The sequence below is a fragment of the Lynx canadensis genome, chromosome E2 (assembly GCF_007474595.2).
Source record: "Lynx canadensis isolate LIC74 chromosome E2, mLynCan4.pri.v2, whole genome shotgun sequence".
Lineage (NCBI taxonomy): Eukaryota > Metazoa > Chordata > Mammalia > Carnivora > Felidae > Lynx > Lynx canadensis.
Genome location: NC_044317.1, coordinates 27490333 through 27508815, shown reverse-complemented (window position 1 = coordinate 27508815; position 18483 = coordinate 27490333). Strand labels below are relative to the sequence as shown.

The following is an 18483-nucleotide window of genomic DNA, read 5'->3' as shown; positions in this document are numbered from 1 at the left end:
TCTGCTTTGTGCCTTGGCATTTGCTGTCCCTGGGAGGTGGGGCAGGGGGCACGATCGCCGCCTCTCTCCCACGGGGAAGCCCTTAACATTACTGACCTGTGAGCTGGCCTGCCCAAGGTCACCCTGTGAGTCGGTGGGAAGCCAGGATTAGACGTCAGACCTGGGGAGCAGCTGTGCCGGTGCCGAGAGAAAGCTCCAGACATTCGTCCACCAGGCCTCACCTTCATCCCCTGCCCCCCATCCTCCTCCCCCACCCTCTTGTCAGGAGGATCTGATGAAATCACTCATTCGGTCCCTAAGTCTAGAGCTTTAACCAGCATATTCAGCCAGCCAGTCAGTCAGTCATTTAGTCACTGATTCAATAACCCAACCTCAGCCTTCCCCCTTCAAGCGTCACCGCAGAGGAGGAGGAAGGTGTATTAGTCAGGAAAGGCTGTTTCCTGCAACAAACCGCTCCAAAATCTCAGTGGCTCAATTGCACAGAAGCTTTTTCCTTCGCGTGTGACACCTGATGCTGGTCTCTGGGCTCCTACCTTCCACGGGGTCACTCGGGGACCCAGGCTCTTTCCTCCTCACGGCCCCACCCTCCTCCGGGACCCGGACGGCTCCCCAACCTCCAGCGGATGGGGAAAGAGAACGTAAACTTGTGCGAGGACTTCACGAGCCAGGCCAGGAAGCGCGGCTCCTCGCCTCTGTCCGCCTGCCATTGGCGGAACTCAGTCACGTGGCCACCCTGCCTGCAAGGGATGCTGGGAAGCACAGCCAAGCTGTGCGCGGGGAGAAAGCGGCAGTGGGTATGGGGAGCGTCTCCTTCGTGTGCTCCTCAACTCCTCTGGACCTGCTTTCCTGGAGTTCTACCCTCAGCTCATTCTGCCCAAACAACAGAAAAGGACCCTGCTGCCCCTGGGACATCTTCATTATTTTTCAGTGGACATCTTGGCACAAGTGGCCTTTGCTCCCCTTCAGATCTGGCTCTCACGGTGGGATTTCCAGGGCAGTGGGTTCAGACACCCAAGAGCACTTGTCTGGGAGGCAGGGAGAAGCATCGAGAAGAGCATACGCCATGCATTCAGATAAGCACAGGAACTCTCACTGACTGGGAGTCTGGAGCAAGTTCCCTGGTCTCTGAGCCTCAATTTCTCCCTCTGTGAACGAAGGCAATAAAAGCAGTTATCACGAGGTTAGCAAGAGTACGTGAGATTGTGAGAGTCCACTAGATAAGAAGGTATAGCCTAAGATAAGCCTAAGCCAGTGAGATAAGACAGCCTAATACACAAAATGGGCAAAGGCTTGAATGTATATTTCGCCAAACAAGGTGTATTCAAATGATCAATAAACACATGAAAAGATTCTCAACATCACTAGTCATCAAGAAAATGCAAATCAAAACCAGATGGCTATACCACTCACACTCGTCAGGATGTCTGTTTTAAAAAAGGAAAAAACAGAGCATGCAACTCTGGATCTCAGGGTTGTAAGCTCTAGTCCCACCTTAGGTGTCAAAATTACTTAAAAATAAAATCTTGGGGTGCCTGGGTGGCTCAGTTGGTTAAGCACCTGACTCTTGATTTTGGCTCAGGTCATGAGCTCATGGTTTGCGGGATCGAGCCCTGTGTTGGGCTCTGCGCTGACAGTGCGGAGCCTGCTTGGGATTCTCTCTCCCACTCTCTCTCTCTGCCCCTCACCCCACCCACGAGCTCTGGCTCTCTGTCTCTCTCTCTCTCTCTCTCTCTCTCTCTCTCAAAATAAATAAATAAACATTAAAAAAATAAAATAAGTCTTTAAAAAATCAAGATAAAATCTTAGGAAAGAAAAAAGATTGGTGAGCGTCTAGAGAAATTGCAACCTTGTGCATTGGTGGTGGGACTGCAAAGTAGGGTGGTCATGGGGGAAAATAGTATCGTGGGTCCTCAAAAAATCAAACGTAGAATTATCATCTCTTCCAGTAATCTCATTTCTGGGGATGTACACAAAAGAATCGAAAGCAGGGGCTGGAACAGCTATTTGGACACCCATGTTCATAGCAGCGTCCTCCCCAATAGCCAAAAGGTGGGCAGGGCCCCAGTGTCTGACAGGTGAATGGAGAAGCAGAAGGTGGTACACACACACAATGGAATATGACTCAGCCTTAAAAAGGAAGGAAATTCCAGGGGGGCGCCTGGGTGGCTCAGTCGGTTAAGCATCCGACTTCAGCTCAGGTTACGATCTCAGGGTCCGTGAGTTCGAGCCCCGCGTCGGGCTCTGTGCTGACAGCTCAGAGCCTGGAGCCTGCTTTGGATTCTGTGTCTCCCTCTCTCTGACCCTCCCCTGTTCATGCTCTGTCTCTCTCTGTCTCAAAAATAAACATTAAAAAAAAAAAAAAAAAAGGAAGGAAATTCTGAGCCCTGCTGCAGCATGGCTGAACTTCTGAAGACATTCTGCTAAGTGGAACAAGCCAGTCACAAAAGGACGAACACGCTATGACACCTAAAGTAGTCAAAGTCATAGAGACAGAGAATAGGCTGGGGGGTTGTGGGGGCCAGGGAAGGAATAAGTGGGAGTTACTGTTTAATGGGCCCCGCGGTTCTGTTTCGCAAGGTAAGCAAGTTCTAAAGATGGATGGTGGTGATGGTTACACAGACGTGTGAATGTCACTGAACACTCAGAAATGGTGCAAAAGGTGAATTTTACGATGTGTGTATCTTGCCACAGTATAAAAGAAGGTATGGCCAGGGCTGTGCACAGACAGAGGAAGGGCCAAGTGCATATGAACAACTCTTCTCGTGGACCAAAAGAGGTGAGCTGAGCAGAGCTGGGTGAGGTGGGGAGGAACTAGGCAGGACTGTCCCCCAGGGGCCCTGGAGATGGCCATCTCACTGGCCACCCTGGCCCTCCTACCATCCTGGGCCCCCACAGGAGTGTCCCTGGCACCCTGCTCTGCTGTTTCTGTTCTGCTCTGGGGGCTCGGGGAGTCCAGCCCATCCCACAAGAACACTCAGGCTGCCTGCTGCCTGGGACACCCAGGCGGGCTCCTAGATGGCCTGAGGAAGGTGTGGGGAGGATGCCCCCTCCCCCTCCTCTCCACCGACCCCCGAGGAACCCTTTCTCCTGCCACCCAGCGCTGTTCTAATTGTTGCTTTAGTTATTCCTCAGCTCAGAACCTCCCCAGCTCCCCTCTGCCCCTGAACAGAACTCTCACTCCTCACACCAGCTTTAAGGTGTCCAAAGCAGCCTCCCTGCCCACTTCGTCCTCAGAGCCAATGGCATGGGACCGTTCCCTATCCCCTTTTTCCCTTGGTTAGCTTTTCCCTCTGCCAGCAATGGTATGTCAAAATCCTGCCTGTCTGCCCAGTGCAGGTTACTTACAGATCACAAAGGGGACAGGGGCGCCTGGGTGGCTCCATTGGTTGAGCATCTGACTCTTAATTTTGGCTCAGGTCGTGATCCCAGAGTTGTGAGATCGAGCCCCACATTGAGCTCTGTGCTGAGCGTAGAGCCTGCTTGGGATTCTCTCTCCCTCCCTCTCCCTCTCTCTCTCTCTCAAATAAAAAACGAAACGAACAAACAAAAAAACAAAAAACAAAAACAAATCACAATGGGGATAACCCTTCTCCAGCAGAGAGACCGAGGGTAGGTGCCCATCAATCAGTCCACCAAGGGCAGCGGAACAACCTGTGTGCCATGATGGATATAACAGGTGTAATGTGGAAGATACAGCATTATTCATAACAGAATCTTGCCAAGAACATGTAGCTGGGGTCTAATAGAGCCTGTAGATCTGACTGCAATTTACAGGAAGTGAATAGGTTAGGGGAATGAATTAGATGACATCACAAGGAAACCATTAGACAAATTATGAGATCAGTGCGTAAGACAATAGTTTTGAAACTCTTCAGAAAGTGGATGTGCAGGGGATCTTTTGTAGACTAAAAATAAATGCCAGTTGCAAGGCAGAAACCTAGATTGAACCCTGGTTCAAAAATAAAAGAGAGAAGGAGGGGAGGGAGGGAAGGAGGAATGGAGGGAGGAAGAAGGAAAGAAAGAAGGGGGGGGAAGAAGGAAAGAGAAAGGAAGGTGAAGCTATAAGATACATTTTGGGGACAATGGAGAGATTTGAGTATTAACCAAATATTACATGACATATAGGAATTATTGTTAATTTTGTTAGGTGGGGTAATAGTATATTTATGTAAGACAGTGTCTTTATACTGTGGAGATGCGTGCTGAAGGATTTAGGGGCAAAGTTTCAGACATCCATAACTTACTTTGAAATGGATTGGCATGAAAAAAAAAAAAAAGCAAATGTGGGAAAATGCTAATCATTGAATTTAGGTGCCGAAGATATGAAAGATCTTTGTTCCCTTCCTTCTTCTTTATTGTTTAGAATTTTTCAAAACAACACTGTAAAAGAAACAAAGCAAAATTCTGCCCATCTTCTGATTGAAACATGATCTCTCTCTCCTGCTCACCCCTGCTTTCCTTGATTCCTGGACAAGAGTAAAGCCTTCTCTCCCTGTCCCAGGCCCACAGCCTTAGAGTCTGTGGTAGGACTTCTCTTTCCTACCGAGCTAGGGCTCCTTGGAGCAGGGACTCCGTGTATTTGCCTTTGAGTCCCGGTGCCACCACAGGGCCAGGCACACACCAGGGCTCAATAGCAAACGCTCACGGCTCCTGCGTGCCTGGCCCTGTGAAAGTCGTTAGTTTTATGAACTCCCCCAGTGAGCGATTTGGTGAAGTCGCTGTTAGCATCCCATTCTACAGATGGGGAAGCTGAGGCTTGGAGAGATTAAGAAACTTGCTGAAGGTGATTCTTTTCACAAGTGGCGGAGTCATGTTTGGCTTCAGGTCTTGGCTGACTTGCAAGTCTAGTTACTGTGTCCAAACTGAATTGTCTAAACTCAGTCCTTAACACCTTGATAAGATAAGTGGGGAGTCATGACCAGTCTGATATTGCAGGGGCGGGGGTGGGGGGGAGGAGCTGGGCCGGAAGAGGGTAGAGATGTCCCCAGGGGCTGAACAAGGAAAAGCTGAGCCGTACTTGGTGTTTGAACACCTTATGGGTGTAAACTCACTTAATCCTCAGCAGTCCTCACAGTGGGGATAGAGAGAGGTTGTGTAGCCTGGTGGTCATGAGCTCAGACTCCAGGGCCAGCTGGCTGAGGCAAATCCAGTCTCCCTCACTTCTTGGCTGGTGATCCTCAGAAAAATTACTTAACTCTTGCATTCCTCAGTTTCCCCATCCATAAAATGGACCGTGATAGTGTTTTGCTTACACACTGGGTCACGGTGACCCAAGTTACTCATACAAAGTGCTTGACACAGTGCCTGTCTCAGAGTTAAGCGTGAACTCAGAGAGGTAGGAAAGCTGCCCAAGATCACACAGAAGTAGTACTGCGCCAGGGCCAACTGATTCCAAATACTTTCCATTCCAAATGCTTTCTAAATACTTCTTTGGAGCAAAGTCTGGGGCCAGGGGAACAAGCGTCTTAACACCCCAAACACCTGGCCCAACCTGGTTCTTGTCCTTTGTGAAGTGGAGGGCTTCCTAGGACTTGTCCCTTGCCTCCCCCCTTCCCCTTCCTTCCCTTGCCCCTCCTCCTTCCACTTCTCCCCCTCCCCCTGCCCTGCCCTTCCTCCCTCTCTTCTTTCTCCCCCTCCCCCTGCCCCCTTCTTCATCTGCTCCTACCTCCATGGGCAGAGTAGAAAGAACCTTGGACTTCAGTTGTTACACTGCCTGTCCCTCTCTGCACCTCCGTTTTCCCAGTCTTAAGATGAGGGGCTGGACGACGGAAAAGTGAAGGTCACTGGCTTTATATCTGCTTGGGCTGGGACGGGTTCTCCAAGCCTGGTGCAATGGGCCCGAGCCAGAGGCGCTCCTCCCCATCGAGAAGGGGCGTCCAGCCTCCTACCTCCACGCCCCAGAAGCCTCACTGTGCTTGGGGGAGCGAGGGGGCCTCTGGCCATAGGGGCTGTGACTTCTCTGCCCAGCCCAGCCTAGACCAACTGGCTCTGTAGCCTGGGGCAGTGGCTCAGGGACAGACTGGTTCCCAGTTGGCTGGTAGCCAAAGACACCTAGATAGGAGTGGGGTTCATTGATAACTCCTGGCATCAGGCTGGGCTAGGCGACCGTTGAACTCTTCCAGGGTGTCAGGAATTGTTGCCATTGCCTTTAGGGAGGGCCGCCCTCAAAGCGGGCTGTGCTGCACCCACACGCCTCCATGCATTTCCACCAGCGTGGTGGGAGCTGGCTGGCCGGCCGTCACGTGACAGAGGGAGAACCTGGAAAGTCAGAGCTGCGAAGCCCCCCTCCCCAGTGGGTGAGCCCAGCTCCCTCCTGTGCGGGGGGAGAACCCAGCCGCTCCCCCGCCCTCAAGGGAGGGAGGCCTTCTTCAGGGCACCTACCAAGGTGCAGGCAAGGACTGCACCCAGGGTGAGACCAGCAGCCACGCTGTTCCCTGCGGGGCCAGAGCTGGGCGTGGCAGCAGGTGTAAAGGAGGAAAGGAGAGGTCGAGCAGCTGGAGGCAGGGAGGCCAGGGCTCTTTCCTGCGGCCTAAACTACACGCGCCCCTGTGCAGGTCTAGTCTGTTCTCCACCCTAGTGCTCTGAATGACCTGAGGTGATTCCACCCCTTCTCTGGGGCTCAGTTTCACCATCTGTCCCCATGAAGTTGGGCCGGATCATTCTTCCAGCAAACGTGTACTGTACCGAGGCCCTATTGTTTGCCAGGCTCCATGCGGGGCTCGGGGATACATTGCTGAACGAGATCCCCCGGGGAAGTGGGGCTTCGAGGGGGAGAGGTTGGGGGGTCTTTCATGAGGTGGGAGGGATGTGTCTCCCAGATCAAAGGAGAGCTTGTCCGATCCAAACTGTAGGGTCCCGAGGCCCTCCTGGCCTGCTGGCAGCCGGCACTCTGTTCTTCCGTCCTTTTGTTTATTGCTTACTTAGGGCTGGGGTCCCAGGCCAGAATCCAGGGCGGGCGGACGTGGGTAGCCCCGCAGATGGGGGGTTGAGGATGCCCTTTGAATGCTCTCAAGCCCGGTCCAGCTTCCCAGGCAGGTCTGATGTGAGGAACCCTAGTGAGCGGCCAGCCCGGCCCCCCCCTCCCCTGCTGCAGGCCCGAGCCAGCTCCGTTCCTTGGCAACGTCCTGAGGAATCCAGCGGCTGCACGCTGGCTCCCTTCCTTTCCCCTCCCACCGACTGCCTGCGGGGGCTGGAGGCGGAGGCAGAGGCAGCAAGCCCCATTATAAAAAGCGACAGAGCTCAGGCGGCGAGGGCACGGCACTGAGCTCAGACACCCAGACACCGGCCCTGCCCGGACCCCCGCCCAGACCCCCGCCCGCCCTCGGCCATGGCTTCACCACCTCTCTCGTGGCTGCTCCGCTTGGCCGCCCTCTGCCATCTGACTGCGCTTCTAGCCGGTGAGTGTGGGGGAGACTGCAGCCCCACTCGTGCCCTTCAGGCCTGACATGGGGTGGGGGGCAGACCCCGCCTGGGTAAGGTCCATAGCAGCTCCTTCCAAAGGGTGTGGTACAGGGGGCTGGGCTCCTCCCTGACCCCAGATTCAGGGCTGTCCCTCCCGCTAGAAAGATTTCCAGGCTCGGAGACTGTGCCCGCCTGGCCCAGTGAGCAAGGTAGCTACCGCTCTGGCAGTGACGAGAGGTGGTGTGGACCGCACAAGGGCGCCGGGCACAAAGGGGGTCTTAGGAGGGAGGGGGGCAGGGAAGCCTGAGGAAGTTCCTGCCGGGTGTCTGGGTGGGGGGCCCTGGCTGACAGCGGGCTGGGTCTCTCCCCCCGGGGTTAATGTGTAACTGGCAGCCCCGATTCCTGAGTCGCAGCCGTGGCCGCGGCCCAGGCCATGGTTAGGATTTTCTCCTGCCCTGGTTTTGAGTAGGGGGCCCAGGAACCGTGGAGACCAAGGTCATTGCAGATCAGGGACTGGGCTTGTTGCTGTTGCTCTGCTCTGTAGTCCCTCTGCCCGTATCTTGACCATGATAGCATCCTCCTCCTCCAAGCATAGCTTAGAAAATGCTTTCACCTCCAAATACTTGCTTTCTGGAGCGTAGGACGTGGTAGGGCATGAGGTATGCGTCCCACTGACACGACGAAGATGGAGACCCAGGGAGGTCTGAGCCAGACCATCTGGCAGGTTGAGGCTCAGAGAGGCTAGGAGCCTGCCTTGGGACACACAGCAAGTCTGAGGGAATGAGAGCCGTCTCAAGCTGCCAGGACACCTCCATGGAGCAAACTGCCTTTCGAGTCCTTCTATGTGGGGGAAACCAAGAGCGGACCAGGGAGCAGGTGGTGGTGATGGGGGGCATGAGAGGCCAAGTGCTGCTGGCTTCCTGGGCTTGAACCCTAAAGCCAGAGGTGTTTGGAGGCAGTGAGCACTAGAAGACAGGGAATCAGATGGAAGTTGCTTTGCCATGGCCGTGACCCCAAGTGGGGGTCTCGCCTTCTTTGGTCCCAGCGACTACACCCTCGAATATAGCTATTGCCTCCTGTGCGGTGAGGCCCAAAGCCTAGGAAGGCATTTTGGAAGCGGGAGGAGCACGGGTGCTGGAGTGAAGGGTTCGTATGGTAAGATAAAGAGGGATCCCAGGTCGGGGTTGGGGGGGACCCTGGACACTCTGTTTATTTCTGCCCTGATCTTGGTCACTGACTTTGCCGGAAGATACACTAATTCAACCCTTCTGAGCCTCAATTTCACTTCCTCCTCCTGGTATTGGGCTAGACTCACCTTGGAGGTCTTCACCCACACTGACGTTTGTGGCTCTGAGAGACCCCCTGGGAGGCCCCACTGGACGAAGGAGTGTATGGCGTGGTCCAGAAGCCAGAGACACCCCAGGGGGTGCTGGGAGCTTTGTGGCTGCAGCTCTGGCTGGTGCGGGGGGCAGGTGCGTCAGTCCCCAAATGTGGGTTTGCGGGGCTGTGGCAGGAGGGAGGCTCCTCTGCTTTATATAACAAACCTGCAGATACAAGTCAGAGCAGAGAATTTTCTCCCCGAGCACTGACGCATTCACTCCTACTCAAACCCTGACAAGAAAGAGGGGGAGAAAAAAACCTGTTTTAAGCTGCCGTAGTCTGCCCCCCCATTAGCTGTGGAGGTGGATGGGGAAGGCACGGGAAGATAAATTCAGACTGTCAGATCCAGGCCCCGGTCGAATTTCAATAAAAATTCCTCTATTTCTTCGTTGGTTCAAATTGTATGTGCCACAGAGTGCTTTCTTGTGAATTTTGTTCATTCATTGAACAAATATTCGTTGGGCATCGACTGGGCGCCAGCCACTGTTGTAGGTGCTGGGGCCACATCAGCGAATAAAACGGCCAAAGATCCCAGTCCTCAGAGTGCTGAACACTCACCGGAGAAGACAGATGATACAAAAAAATAAATCAGTAAACCATTTGGTCTGTTAGAAAGAAAAACATGCTGTGATTTATTCACATTAAAAAAAATTTTTTAATGTTTATTTGTTGTGACAGAGAGCGAGTGGGGGAGGGGGAGAGAGAGAGAGGGAGAGAGAGAGAGAATTCTTTTGCACTGCCAGAGCAGAGCCCTACGTGGGGCTCAAACTCAAGAACCATAAGATCATGACCTGAGTTGAAATCGAGTGGACGCTTAACCGACTGAGCCACTCAGGTGCCCCAACAAGCCGTGATTTAAAAAAACATGGAGGGGGGTTGCGGGGGGCGGGGAGGAGGTGTTGAAATTTTAAGTAGGGGTCAGGAGGGACTCCCGGAGAAGTAGCCATCAAGGGAGGTGAGGGAAGATCTTCATGGGTATCTCTTTCAGGCAGTGGTTCTCAATGGGTGATTTGCCCCCCTCCCCCAAGGGCATTTGGCAATTTCTGAAGACATTTTTGTTATTACAAATGTCGCCAAATTTCTGGTTGGGGGATGCTCAGAAATCTAGTGGGTAGAGGGCAGGGATGATGCTGAATATCTTACAGTGCACAAGACAGTTCCCACAACAAAGAATTATCTGGTCCAAAATGTCAATGGTGTTGCTGTTGAGTAAACCCCCAGTCCAGATATTTAAAAATCTTCATTCTCATAACCACCCTGTGAAGCAGATATTACCACGCCCATTTTACAGGTAAGGGTACTGAGGCTCAGACAGCCCAAGTGCCTTGTCTAGGACACACACCTGAGCAACGGCTCAAGCCCTGTCTCTATCGCCTCACCCAGAGACCCACAACATTCTTGTCTTCTCCTGCCCATAAGCCTCTTAGCAGTCCTTGAGGTCCAGCCTACAGGATACCTCCTCCAAGAAGCCTCCCTTGATTACTTGCAGTGGGAAGTGGTCTCTCCCTCATGCAAATCTCAGCACATTTAGGGCATATTCTGGAATATGGTGTTTCCACCTGGTGTTTAAGGCTGTTTAGAACGGGGGGGGGGGGGAGGTCCAGAGGTTGGGAGGAAAACAAGATCTGCCACTAAGCAGCTGTGTGGCCTCGGGCAAGTCATTTAACCTCCCTGATTATCAGCTTCGGCGTCAATTAAATTGAGGTAACAATACTCCCTTTGCAGGGGTGCTGGGAATTAATAAGAGCAGATGTGCCTGTGCTAAGCACAGGGTCCAGTACAGAGTAGAATAAGTCATGATACTTTGTGGGCATGTCTTGGCTGCCCTTCAGGCTGAGACCTCCTGAGGACAGAGACAGGCCTTCAACTCACTGTGCCTCACAACACCCAGCATGGGGCCTGGCAAGAGGGAAAATCAGCATTTGACTGAGAAAACACCATGAGCTAATAGTGTGGGGTTGAGGCACTCTCTCTAAGCTCAGCACCAGCACCGGTGGGAGGAAGGAAGGGCTCAGGGTTAAGAACAAGAGGGCCCAGGTCTTTGTAGATGCTCAAAAGTAATTCAGTAAGTGTTGGCTGAATCAGGAAACGGATGGATAGATGGATGGATGGATGGATGGATGGATGGATGGACAGATGGGGAGGTAGGCGGAGGGGTAAGTAAACTGAGACATTATTTCATTCAATTACTATTTTTTGAATGTCTACTTTGTGCTGGGAAGCACTGTGACACCAAGACTGGCAAGGTCCCTGCCTTCTCAAAACTCATATGACAGTAAATGGCTGGCTGGTTGGAAGAATTATCTCCAATGACAGGAAAGAAAATTTCAGTTCCGAGAAGAAAAGCCTGCTTAGGTTAGTTATACAACCCTTCCCCAGGAACAGAACCTGGCCAAGGGCATTTAGGCACTGTGGCAGAAGGTGGGGACTTTGGGGACAGGCTGACTTTGTGGCTCTTTAAAGCCCCAGGAGTAAGCAGTGGCCTGCCCCATCCTGGGACATAGAGTCGAGGACACAGACTCACAAAACCTAGCATATCCCTCCTGCCCACTGGCAGCCTCCCCGTGGCTCTAGGTCACCTGAGGGCACTGTTCCGGGGGTTTTTCAGAGAAGGGCACCTACCAGACCAATCCAGGGGATTGCCTTCCCAGCTCTGTTCAACAGGGTCTATGGAGTATGCAGCCGAGTCATTCCAAAGGCAGGTGATAAGGCAGCAAAGTCGCTTTCACATCCTGGTTCCTCAGAGAGAAAGGGCAGCCTGTGGCTTAGGGACCGGCCACTGGAGTGCTTCCTGCCCACCTCAGGAGCTGCTAGTGCCACCCCTTGATGGCCCAGGCTAGCGCAGCCCTGCAGATCCTGAACCACCCTTCCACAGTTGGGGTGGGCTGAGGCTACGGGGGAGCGATGGGAGAGGAGGTGGCACATTCTAGAAGGGGTGCATGTGCGTGTGCTTGCACCTGTATTTGGGAAGGCAGAGCCTGTTTGCACATCCATGTCCGTGTAAATGCTTGTGCATGAGTTAAGGATCAGCTGGGTCCTCCCTGGTTCTGCTGGGCTCTCATTCAGCTCTCCGGACTCCACTGCCCTGGAAGTCCTGGCCTCTAGAATTTTGCAAAACCCTCTGGGGTCTTGCTTCTGCTGCATATGACTTTGACCCAGCTCCGAAACTCAGGCTCTTCCTTATTTTTTACATACCCTTCTTGAGAAGACACCAAGCAGAATAAATGTTGCTGGCGATTTTAGGGCAAGGAGGAAGGAAGAAAGGAAAAGCCATGCAAACAGCTTTTCAAATGTTTACATAAAATATTTGAGCTCTCAACTCTCTGTTGAGTCACCCTCACCCTGTCCTGGGGTTTCTCTCTGGCTACATGCCATCAGCAGGCCATTAGCCATCCCACTGTGCCCCCACCCCACACACAGCCCCCACCTTCCACCCCTTCTCCTTACTCCTGCTCCCCTGTCTTGCCCAGGGGGCTCCAAATGGCCCCTCGGTTCCCCTTAGCAACTACTCCCACACTCCTCTTGGGTCTTAATGGCAGAACAAAGGATCCCCTACCCCCTACTCAGCAGACCCAGCTCCCAGCTTCCTTAGAAGGTGGTTGTACTTGCACATTGAAAATTTTTTATTACACGTGCCTGATCATATGTATGCCTTTATGTGTTTTTTGGGGGTGGTATGTGTGCGCATTCTGTTTGTTGGTGTGTGTGTGTACGTGTGTGTGTGTGTCATAGGGTGGGCACATGAGATGTGGTGGAGAGAGGTCTGGGTGTATCTCAGAGGTCATGGAAATTCACGAATATGAATCAGCCTATGAGGGAGGAGTGGGGTGTGTATGCAGGGGGTGGAGGGTCGGGGGGTTGATAGTTGAGCTGGTGACTTACTGGGGGAAAGAGGGGGGGTGCGTAGACCCATGGGCCCAGAAGAGATCAGAGCCTGGCCTCACAGGAGAGCCTGTCCCATCACTTGCTGGCTGTGTGACCTCAGGCAGGTCCCTGTCACTCTCCGATTTGTCTCCCCTTCTGTACACTGACCAACGACAGTGACTTAATTTCATTTAAAAAAATTTTTATAGCTTTTAAAAAAGTTTTTATTTATTTATTTTGAAAGAGAGAGAGCATGTGGGGGAGGGACAGAGAGAGAGAGAGAGAGAGAGAGAGAGAGAATCCCAAGCAGGCTCCACACCATTAGTGCAGAGCCAGATGTGGGGCTTAAACTCAGGAACCATGAGATCATGACCTGAGCCAAAACCAAGAGATGCTTACCAATTGAGCCACCCAGGCACCCTAGCTGGCAACTTGATTTTTATTTATTTATTATTTTTTTTTTTTTTTAATTTTTTTTTTTCAACGTTTATTTATTTTTGGGACAGAGAGAGACAGAGCATGAACGGGGGAGGGGCAGAGAGAGAGGGAGACACAGAATCGGAAACAGGCTCCAGGCTCTGAGCCATCAGCCCAGAGCCCGACGCGGGGCTCGAACTCACGGACCGCGAGATCGTGACCTGGCTGAAGTCGGACGCTTAACCGACTGCGCCACCCAGGCGCCCCTATTTATTTATTTTTTAACATTTATTTTTGACAGAGCACGAGTGGGGGAGAGGCAGAGAGAGAGGGAGACATAGAATCCAAAGCAGGTTCCAGGCTCTGAGCTGTCAGCACAGAGCCCGACATGGGGCCTGAGCTCAGGGACTGAGAGATCATGACCCGGGCCGAAGTGGGCCACCCAACCGACTGAGCCGCCCAGGCGCTCTGCAACTTGATTTTTATTTTTTTATTTTTATTTATTTATTTAAAAAAATTTTTTTTTAATGTTTATTTATTTTTGAGACAGAGAGAGACAGAGCATGAGCAGGGGAGGGGCAGAGAGAGAGGGAGACACAGAATCTGAAACAGGCTCCAGGGTCCGAGCGGTCAGCACAGAGGCGCGGGGCTCGAACTCACGAACTGTGAGATCATGGCCTGAGCCGAAGTCGGACGCTTAACCGACTGAGCCACCCAGGTGCCCTGCAACTTGATTTTTAAAATGAACCCTTACTACGTGCCAGGCACTAAGAGCTTCATAAGTGAGACTACATCTTCATTAGTTTATAGAACATCCCTATGAGGTAGATACTATCACTGTCCCTATTGCACAGGTAGGGAAACTGAGGCATAGAGAGGTTTGGCCGGGGATGGGGGACTGAGGTCAAGGGCCTTGAAGACCAGGGTGTGCAGGGCATCGGCTGTGTCCTGGGACTGGGAAGCCAGATGCCCTTGGACAGTCCTGCTGACTGGGGGGCCTCTGTGGGCTCAGGACAGCACCTCGGTGTGAAGAAATGCAACGTCACCTGCAGCAAGATGACCTCGGAGATCCCTGTGGCTTTACTAGTCCACTACCAACGAAATCAAGAATCCTGCGGCAAGCATGCCATCATGTAGGTACTCGGGCTCTCGGCCTCTACTAATCCCTGTCCACATTCTTCCTCCTCAACCTGGGCTCCCGCCAAGGGCCTCAGCAAATGCTCTTCCTGCTCCTGGCTCCCTGACTCCTCGATGACCTTGATATCTGTGTCCCAAGATAAAAGTGGGGAGCGGCTTCCTGAAAGGCCTTTGGTCTGGAGCAGCCACCAAGGGGTGGTATGTTTTAGGCAGCCCTTGAACCTGCTGGGCAGGTAAAGCACTGTGGTCTCGAGGGCAGGCTCCAGATTCCAACAGATGTGGTGCAAATCCTGGCTTCACCACTGACAGGTTGCGTGGCCCTGCTCACACTCCCTACCCTCTGGGCTTTAGTTTCCTTATCTATAAAACGGGGTAGTTGGGAGGATGAGAGGCGATCATGTAAATAAGCAGCTTGGCAGGGTGCCCAAAAGCCACCGATGGGAAAGGCAGAGATTATTATCTGCACTTGACAGATGAGGAAACAGGATTCCAGTGAGATTTGGGGCAGGGGCCAACCTGAACCAGCCCCCCCACCAGCCCCCGCCCATCCCGACCGTCGGGACCCTTGGCTGTCTTGGCCGCTTGCTCTCCTGGGGTCCCTCTCGGGTCCTGCCCAGTCACCCAGCCCCAAGACCTTTCCACAGACCGACCTTCGGGCCTGGCGTCAGCAAATGGCTAGCAGGCTCTCAACGTCTAGGCTCAGCTAAAGGAAGTCGTGTCCTTCACTCCACTGACTGCACAGTTACCACGAGGGGCTGCTGCCTGACCTCTCTGCTCTCCTGCCAGGGCTTGCTTCCCCCGGACTCCCCCACAAATTTGCTTCTGTTTTCTAGGTAAAGGGGAAGTAGGCAGCCCCAGGGAGGGGACTGTGGCACCAGGCAGCACCTCGCCTGTGGGGGCCTGCAGGCTTATGCTTGCTTCCTGCACTTCTCTGGTTTCCCAGCGTGCTGGAGCCACACACGTTCGCGTTACCTCTCTGAGCCTCGGTTTTCTCATCTGTAAAATGGGGATGGGCGTGGTAGCCACCTCTCAGGATGGGTGTGAGGTTGAAACAGGCAAAATGCCTGCTAGCACGGTGGCATGGAGCGTGAGCCCCAGGCAGCTCTGGGCTGTGTGCTCGGCAGTTAGCCAGCCAGAGGAAGCTCAAAGATTTGGATGGCCCTCGGGGTCCCGACGGGACCACCATGTATGTGGCTGTAGCTCACTAAATATGTTTTCAGCCTGAGGATGCACACTAAGAGAGGAGGTAGAGGTCTGGAGGGCAGCCTGTAAATGAGGGAGAGGAGGAAGAGGACATTTAAATCAGCTCCTTCCAGAGAGAGGAGGCCTTACTTACCCAGAGCTCACCAGTCACACACCTGACAGCAGGGAACAGCTGTGGACGGCTCCCCCAGTCAGAAGACTCACAGGCCAGAGTCCCCTGCCTTAATGGTAACGATATTCTTATTAACAGTGGTCCTCTGAGTCTCCCACTCTGAGCCAGGTGCTTTATATCATTTTATTTTCTTTTTTCTTTCTTTCTTTCTTTCTTTCTTTCTTTCTTTCTTTCTTTCTTTCTTTCTTTCTTTTTTTTTTTTTACAATAGCACAAAAGTGGGGTGGCCAACTTGTCCCAATTTTCTGGGACTTTCACAGAGAAGTTCCAGATCTTGAGGACCCCCCCCTCTGTCCCAGCTTTTCCGGGGAGGTTGGTCACCCCTCAGAAGGTAGGTATGCTATCTCTATTTCTCAGGCGAGGACAGGGAAACCCCAGAACTCAAGCTGCCCAAGCTAATCAGCTCACAGCTCACAGCTCACAGCTAATAAGTGTTGGGGGCAGGATTTCCGGCCGGGTCTGTTCACCTGCAGAGCATTTGCACGATGCCTCTACTCCACATGGCATCTGGGCATCACCAGGCCCCTGTCTTCCTTCCTTGTAGCTTGAGGACCAAACAGAACAAAATCTTCTGTGCTGATCCAAAGGAGAAATGGGTCCAGAAAGCCATGGAACATCTAGAGCGCCAGACTGCTATGCCGGTGCAAAATGGCGGCACGTTCGAGAAGCAAATTGGCGTGGGTGAACCCAGGACCACCCTGGCCGCCAGGGGAATGGACAAGTCTACGGTCACAGAGCCCAAAGCTACCCGGGAAAGCAGTGGCCAGGAGGCACAGAGGGCCTTGGGGACTTCCCCAGAGCTGTCGACAGGAGTGGCTGATTCCTGGGGGACCAGGTTCCCCTCCACTTCAAAGGCTCCAGATGGAGGGCCTCCAGCTGGGTCCCAGAGGACTGAGCTTTTCAACGCCGCTGCCCTCACCACCCCGGCGTCCTGGCAGAGCTCTGCCTACAAACCTGGGTCGGGCCTCTGGGCTGAGGGAAAGGCCTCTGAGGCCCTCCCCACCCAGGCCCCCGCCACCCAGGCCCCCGCCACCCAGGCCCCCCCCACCCAGGCCCCCTCCACCCAGACCCCCTCCACCCAGGCCCCCCCCACCCAGGCCCCCTCTACCCAGACCCTCCTTACCCAGGCCCCCTCCACCCAGACCCTCCCTACCCAGGCCCCCTCTACCCAGGTCCCCACCATTTTACACACAGCCTCAGAGGAGCAACCTGTGTGGATCTCTGGCCCCATGCCAGAGAACTCTCTAGGGCCCGTGGAGATGGGTCCCATTTCAGCTCACACGGATGCTCTCAGAGGGTCTGACAGCATGCCCCGTCTCTCCATGGTCCCTGTCTCCTCAGAAAGTGTTCCCAGCAGGGAGCCAGTGGCCTCAGGCAGCTGGACCCCTAAGGCTGAGGAGCCTATCCATGCCACTGTGGACCCCCAGCGGCTGGAAGTCCTCATCACTCCTGTCCCTGACTCCCAGGCGGCCACCCGGAGGCAGGCAGTAGGGCTGTTGGCCTTCCTCGGCCTCCTCTTCTGCCTGGGGGTGGCCATGTTCGCCTACCAAAGCCTCCAGGGCTGCCCCCGCAAGATGGCAGGGGACATGGTGGACGGGCTTCGCTACGTCCCCCGGAGCTGCGGCAGTAACTCGTACGTCCTGGTGCCCGTGTGAGCTGCCCACCTGCCTGCGTCCAGTTGTTCAACTCAGACAGCTGCCTGGGGTCCCCCGTCCTTATATCCACCCTCACCCAAGGCCTGACCTGAGCTGGGATGATCAGAGCAAGGACGCAGGATCTTTCGCAAGGAACTGCTCCCAGCTCCCGGGCACGCCCCAGGAGGCCGCTCCTCACCTTTGTTGACCTACCCGGGACAGGAGTGGTGGCCTTTGCAACTCACTCCCGTGTCCCCAAGTCAGGAAACTTCTGCTGCTGGCTGGTTAGAGGTTCCCTTTGACACAGTCCCAGACCCAGTAAACAATTATTTATTGAACAAACGCCCGGCCCCTCTGGTTCCCATGCCCACACGTTACTACGGTCATCCCATCTCACGAATGAGCCTCAGGCCAGGCCCCTCCTGCCCCACTCCCTCAGACCTCATCGTGTCTCTTGGTCCCGCTGCGGTCGCCAGTCACCCCGGCTACCTGCGGTGCTATCTCCCCCATCCCCTGTACAGAGCCCACACCCAGCCGGGGACCCGTCTTCTCTTGCATGAGGCTAGTGTGGCGTTTCCTGGGACTGCCCCTAGGAAGGCTCTGCCCTCGGTTAGGCATTGTGGGAAGGGGAGACCAAGTGACCTGGTGGCTTTGATTTGTGTTTCTTCTCAGTCGATGCTGTGCAGAGGAGGGACGTTGACTTTGAGCGTGAAAGCTGGGGTTCTAGTCCCGGGCCCATCACCAACCCAGCAAGGCATCCGTACCTCTGGTTTTCCATCTGGGGAAGGAAAGAGTCATGGCAAATGTGTGACAGTAACCTGTCCTGACGGGCCTCACTCACTGGTCCAGAGATCCCCCTTTTCCCAGACCCTGGGTGTAGCCTCACAACAGAACACCTCAGCCGGTCTTCACCCACCGGGGAGCCCGGCACGCTGCTGGGCTCTGAGACTGGGAGCGGTGCAAGAGAGAGATCTGATAGCTCAGGTCCTGCTCTGTGGGAGGGAGTCAGCTCTGTGCGCCCCCTGAGGGGACCGGGCTGGCGTATGTGAGGGGCAGGCCCCTGCCTGGCTTTGAGAACAGCCCTCCCAGGGTCACCAGGCTTGCAGGGACACCCGGACAAGCCCAAGTGATGTGTGACAGGCTGAAGAGGAGTGGAAGCCTGCGGGCTCCCCGGGGGGCTGAGGCGCTCAGGAAAAGGAAGGGGGGAGGCTGCAGGGGGCAGCCCCTGGCCTGTGTGAGGGACTTGGGCCCTGCGTTTGCTGTTTCTGCAGCCTGG

The 18483-nt window shown here is 54.1% G+C and overlaps 1 protein-coding gene across 1 annotated transcript; it reads left to right on the top strand.

Moving 5' to 3' along the window:
• Window positions 1-7178: 7178 nt before the first annotated feature.
• Window positions 7179-17750, top strand: CX3CL1 (C-X3-C motif chemokine ligand 1). Its single transcript, XM_030299465.1, has 3 exons — window positions 7179-7397; window positions 14075-14195; window positions 16118-17750. Exons 1-3 carry the CDS (start codon window positions 7328-7330, stop codon window positions 17226-17228), a joined length of 1302 nt encoding a protein of 433 aa, XP_030155325.1. The 5' UTR covers window positions 7179-7327; the 3' UTR covers window positions 17229-17750.
• Window positions 17751-18483: the final 733 nt, after the last annotated feature.